Source organism: Equus asinus, chromosome 2 (assembly GCF_041296235.1).
Source record: "Equus asinus isolate D_3611 breed Donkey chromosome 2, EquAss-T2T_v2, whole genome shotgun sequence".
In the NCBI taxonomy this organism is placed as follows: Eukaryota; Metazoa; Chordata; class Mammalia; order Perissodactyla; family Equidae; genus Equus; species Equus asinus.
The window spans coordinates 163,042,725-163,049,413 of record NC_091791.1 but is presented as its reverse complement, the minus strand read 5'-3'; the positions used below and the strand labels follow the sequence as shown (position 1 = coordinate 163,049,413).

The 6,689-nt window shown below is 34.5% G+C and overlaps 1 protein-coding gene across 1 annotated transcript; it reads left to right on the top strand.

The window, feature by feature from the left end:
* The first annotated feature begins 5,325 nt into the window (after positions 1-5,325).
* Positions 5,326-6,267, top strand: LOC106833347 (olfactory receptor 4K13-like). Its single transcript, XM_014844541.3, has one exon. The coding sequence runs from the start codon at positions 5,326-5,328 to the stop codon at positions 6,265-6,267; it is 942 nt and encodes a 313-aa protein (XP_014700027.3).
* The last annotated feature ends 422 nt before the right edge of the window (positions 6,268-6,689 follow it).

Below are 6,689 nucleotides of genomic sequence, written 5' to 3'. Positions count from 1 at the left end.
CTCATTGTTCAATTATATGTTTTTATTGTTGTTGCTGGGCACCTACAATACCAGACACTGAGCCAGGAAATAAATTTGGTGCAAAAGCACATAAGACACATTTTTTTCCTCATAGTACTCATTGTCTCATGGCAGAGATATACAATAAAATTGCATTTCTATACTCTAATAACGAACTTACAGGAGGTAACTCAAGAACACAATACCATTTACAATTGTAATAAAAAGAATAAAATATCTAGGAATAAATTTAACCAAGCTGGTGAAGGACTTATACAATGAAAACTATAAGACAGTATTGAAAGGAGTATTTGATGACATAAAGAAATGGAAAGATATTCCATGTACATGGATCAGAATAATAAACATGGTTAAAATGTCCATACTACCCAAAGCAATCTCCAAATTCAATGCAATCCCAATCAGAATCCCAATGACGTTCTTCACACAAATAGAACAAAAAATCCTAAAATTCATATGGGGCAACCAAAGACCCCAAATAGCTAAAGTAATCCTGAGAAAAAAAAAACAAAGCTGGAAGCATCACCATCCCTGACTTCAAAATGTACTACAAAGCCATTGTAATCAAAACATCATGGTACTGGTACAAACACAGGCACACAGATCAATGGAACGGAAATGAAGGCCCAGAAATAAAACCACACATCTGTGGGCAGCTAATCTTAGAGAAAGGTGCCAAGAACATACAGTGGAGAAAAGATAGTCTCTTCAATAAACGGTGTTGGGAAATCTGGATAATCACTTTCAAAAGAGTGAAAGTATTCCATTATCTCATGCCATATACAAAAATAAACTCAAAATGGATTTGAAGATCAGACCTGAAACCATAAAAATTCTGGAAGAAAATGTAGGTAGTACACTCTTTGACATCTAGCTCAAAAAGGTCTTTTTGAATACCATGTCCTCTCATACAAGGGAAGCAATAGAAAAAATAAGCAAGTGGGACTTCATCAGACTAAAGAGCTTCTGCAAGGCAAAGGAAACTAGCATCAAAACAAAAAGACAATCTAAGAGTAGGAAATATTTGCAAATCATATATCTGACAAACAGTTAATTTCCAAATATATAAAGAACTCATACAATTTATAAACAAAAAAACACAAAACCCAATCAAAAAATGGGCAGAGGACATGAACAGAAATTTTTCCAGAGAAGATATACAGATGGGCAATAGGCATGTGGACAGTTGCTCAACATCACTAATTCTTAGGGAAATGTAAATCGAAAGTACAATTAGATATCATATCACACCCATCAGAATGGCTATAATTAAGACAAGAAATAACAAATGTTAGAGAGGATGTGAAGAGAAGGGAACCCTCATACACTGCTGGTGGGAATGCAGACCAGTGAAGCCACTATGGAAAAGAGTATGGAGATTCCTGAAAAAATTAAAAGTCGAAATACCGTGTGATCCACTTATTCCACTACTGGGTGTTTATCCAAAGAATGTGAAATCAGTAATCCAAAGAGATTTATGCATCTCTATGTTCATTACAGCAGTAGTCACAATAGCCAAGACTTGCAAGTGACTCAAGTGCCCATCAACAGATGAATGGATGAAGAAGATATGAGATATACATAATGGAATAATACTCAGTCACAAAAAAGACCAAATTGTACCATTTGCATCAACATGGATGGACCTTGAGGGTCTTATGTTATGTAAATTAAGCCAGACAGAGAGACAAACACTAAATTATTTCACTCATATATGGGAGTTAAAGGAACTCATGAATAAGGAGAACGGATTAATGGTTACTAAAAGGGAAGGGGGTGGAAGGAGGGCAAAAGGGTAAAAGGACACATATGTGCAGTGACTGATGACAGCTAGACTATTGGTGGTGAATATGACCCAGTCTATACAGAAACTGATATATACCGATGTACACCTGAAATTTATACAATGTTATAAGCCAATACGACCTTTATTTAAGAATAAAATGCCTTCAGGAATCTCCAGTGCTCCATGGATTGGAGCACGAAAAACGTTCATTTTGTCCATCCTCCATATTTTACAGCTGAGAAACTCAAGGCCCATAACACAAGCAGCTGGCGGCAAGCCGAGGCCTAGAGCTTGTCCCCTGACTGCCACATTGAACACACCCCTGACTGGCTTGCAGACCAGACACCAGATAAGATACAGGAGTCACTCCTGGGGAGAATTTAGACATTCCCAATTTAGCATTATTTTACTTGATGTACATGACAAGACTATAGAAAAATAAAGGGTATTTATTGCTTAAAATAAAAAGAAAAACAAGAAAAAACATGGATAAACCCGAAGCTGAACCTTGTCTATCTGAGAGTTCAATAAATGATAAAGGAAACCTTGCAAATTTTAGTGTAATTAATTATTATTCAATTACAGTTAAGTAAAAACTTATCTCATATCATTTATCAATAAATTCCAAAGAATTAGACTTTCAATGTAGAAAAAGTTCACTTGTAATGATTTAAAATTAAAATAATCTAGAATGAATATTTATATTTTGCCTGAATATGACAGTTATCAATGTTCATTGTAGAAAATAAACTACAACAAAGAAGAAACTTCATACAAAAATCCCATAATTCACCTCTAGTGACACCTTTCCATACCCTCTTAATTAATGATTAAGGCCTTTACAGTATTGTCCTTTTGATAGATGAAAAATAGTATCTCATTTTCTGTAATGTCAAAGTCTATTTTAACAATCCCAATTGCTTTTTTACTGCCAGTCTCTGAGGAATCTAAAACAATCAAATGAGCTTTTTTTCTTTATGCCTCCTATCAAGGGGATACGTTTATATACTGCTTCCGTCTGAAGCTCAGAGCAGAAAATAAAATCACTGGATGATGAAGATTAAGTGTCTAGGATTTCATATTGACATTACTTTCGAAGTCCAAGTGCAAACTGGTAGGTTACATAATCCTGATATGTTACTCCACCTGTGTACCACACTGATGGTAGTATTTTCACTTACAACATTAAATGTGTCCATAAATTATAAAATGTTACAAATTTTTATCATTTTATAATTTTTTATATTTATAATTTGTAATTTTTATAAAAATTACAAATAAAATAATAACTGAGGGGACAGCAGGAAAGGGGAAAATTAAACTAGGAAAAATTTGCTTTTTTTACAACTAGAAAAAAATACAAAAATCACCGTGCCAATATTTACCAGAAATTAAGATAATAATGCAACAATCCAGGCCAAATGAATTATTCTTAGAGAAAAGGGATCCAAGTAGGTTTAAGTTGTTTGGCTCTATTGATCAGAATGAATGATTTTATTCTGTCAACTATTGCATAATATAGAGAAAGTTGCCTAATGCTTTTAGAGATGGAATGATTTACAAAGAGAGATAAATAATAATACTTCAAGGATAAAATGCCTGATTCATGGCTTAGAAAATCATAAAATATCACCACTCACAAAATATGGATACTACCATTACACTTGTTAAGAATTATGGAGAGGAAATTATGAGAGAATTTAATTTGCCTATGACAATAGTCTGAAATGGCCAAATATTTAAACACTCATTCAGCTGGAAAGAACTTGAGAGAAATCACCTTGTCTAGGACTCTGTCTTTGCCAGATTCAAGTGCACCTGCAAATCTCCTTCTTTCCATACTTCAAAGAATCACAGAAGGTTCAACAGGTATAGCTGGGGTAAAATCACTGTTACAGTGAGAGTACATATCACAAAGAAGGAATAAAGATTCACATCCATGACTGACAGATATCAAAGATTTCCATTTTCTGTTCTGTCGCATTGTGAAAGAAGGAAGTTTTTCTGCTACACTGAATGATGGTGTCAAAATTATGGTTAGAGAATGGACTACTTATGATAAAAAGTGTGTCTTCGTGATAGTAACTATACAGAGAAAAGTGCATATAATTAAATGTTCATTATGGTTAATTAGATACACTACATTTTCCAAACTTCTGGTGTATGATTAAAAGGTTAGACTATACCCTCCAAATCACATATATCCTATGTTCTCTTCTGATAATTGACATTTGATCTGCGTCTGGGCTGTGACAAAGGCAAGGAAAGGACTGGAAAATAACAACAAGGCTGGATTAAGACTTGAAAAATAGAGCTAAAATCAGCCAAACCGGGAGGCATTGAAAGAAGTGGATTTATATAGAGAACTGACATATTCCTTTTAAATATGTGCATTTTCTTTTAAATTTCATTTGGCTTGATTGAGTCTCCCGCAGTCAGTAACACAATGTCTATGACTTATTTTCATCCTTGACAAAGTTAAAGGTTAAATGAACCTTAAAGAAAATCATTGTGATAAAACATAGCTCTAAAGAGAAGTAGCTAACCCAAAGACACTACTCTTTTACAGCAATATATCATAATTTCTTTTTAGTTTAGTTTCACAAAGGTTAATGATTACACCTTTTTATGGGAGAAAAGCTGGACAAGTCTAAATTGGTAAGCCTCATAGTTTATGGGATAAATAACAGTGATTTTGGTATTTCTATATACTTATTATATGTGAAAACATAAGAATTAAATACAAATATCACACAAAAATGATCATTTGATCCAATTTTGCAACTTTTAGATCAGAATGCACAAATGGGATACAGTTGTATGTCTGATTACAGAAATGGAGGAGTTAGGCAATATGTGCAATGAGTATCTGTAGTCTTGAGAACCAATCTGTCATTCAAATCTTAAACCTTAATCTTTCCTCAGTAATTGGGTTTGATCTCAGTTAACTATATAACTATCTCTACATTCAACTTTGTAGCAACAATGTGGTTACGGTCTCTAATCAGTTCTATTCATGAAGCATAATGCGCGTTATGTGATTTCATCACTTTTTTTTTAATATGGAAAACATTTTACTGTGTACTGAAGATGCAACAAAATGGGTCAGTAAATATACTTTTTAAGATCTGCAAAAGATAAGAATCTCCTCCAGTGATGCTTTTCAAAACATCTCTATCACTTTAATAAATTAAGTACTCGTGCATAGTCTGATCTGCAACTGAGAATGAAAGAAGAAAAGTTTCTCAAATGTTTAACTCACGTTGCCCCTACTAACCAAGACAAAAATTTGATTTAGGTCACTCAATTCTCACAACAATTTCTACTGGCTTATGGTCCTATGAATTATCTTCAACTGCAAAATACCAAGGAATATCTACAAAGCAGTGATATTGTCAAAAAGGTTGTTTCTCTGAATGGGAATAGGATGTATAACTAAAGACTAGGTTCACTGACTTGTTAGTTCTAATTTTTTTCCTCTTTTAGGCAACTTTTGACAAACACATGCAAATGGTTGAATGGATCTCCTGAATAACAGATCAAGTGTTTCTGAGTTCATCTTGCTTGGACTTTCCAGTTCTCAAGAAATTCAAATATTCCTTTTTGCAATTTTCTTTATTGTCTATGTAGCCATTGTGGTAGGAAACCTCATCATTGTGATTTCTGTGATATTTGATAACCATCTTCACTCTCCCATGTATTTTTTTCTGGCAAATTTGTCATTTTTTGATTTATGTCTTTCCTCTGTGGCAACTCCCAAAGTGATTGCAGACTTCCTTAGAAAACGCAAGACCATCTCCTTGCGGGGCTGCATGGCCCAGATGTTCTTTATGCACTTCTTTGGGGGTGGAGAGATGTCTCTTCTGATAGCTATGGCCATCGACAGGTATGTTGCCATTTGCAAACCCTTACACTACAAGACCATCATGAGTTGCAGGGTGCTCATCCTGTTTCTACTGCTCTCCTGGGCAATTGGGTTCATACATACCACGAGCCAGATGGTTTTCACAGTGGGTTTACCTTTCTGTGGTCCCAATATTGTGGACAGCATTTTTTGTGACCTTCCCTTGGTAATAAAGCTGGCTTGCACTGAGACCTATATCCTAGAACTCTTGGTGATTGCAAACAGTGGACTTTTGTCCTTGATCTGCTTCATTCTCTTGCTCATATCCTACGTTGTCATGCTGGTCACCATCTGGCAGCACTCCTCCAGTGCATCCTCCAAGGCCGTGTCCACACTCTCTGCTCACATCACTGTGGTCACTCTCTTCTTTGGTCCATCTACCTTCATCTATGCTTTCCCATTCAACAGTTATTCTGTAGATAAGTTTCTTTCTGTGTTTTATTCTATAATAACCCCCCTCCTTAATCCAGTTATTTATACTCTGAGGAATCAGGAAATGAAGGCAGCTATTAGGAGACTGAACAGCAAGCATACTGGTTCCTGGTTCACACACTAAATATTGTCTGTAACAACTGATTATTTTGTGTGCTCTGCTACTTTTGGGTTTTGAGTTTTAAATATTTATTCAAATAATTGAAATAAAAATGTTCCCTCAAAATTTGTGGAATTATTAAGACAATTTTTATTTCAGGTTCAAATGGAAAATGCTCATTGCACCAACTTAATAAATAAATACCTCCTTGTATCTCTTTTAATCTTAGAATTCAGGGCATCAGCCCCAAAGAATGTTTAAAATACATATGCATAATGTCTTCTTACAAAAATGGTATAATATTTCTGTCAATCAACGTGTGAAAATAGGAAACAGTAAGACAACACACTATATGGTGTTTAGTGTAAATTTTTATTTCTAAAGTTTATGTAGTAACTTAATAGGTGTTAAAATATCTATCAATACATGTCAACCACATGGAGGCT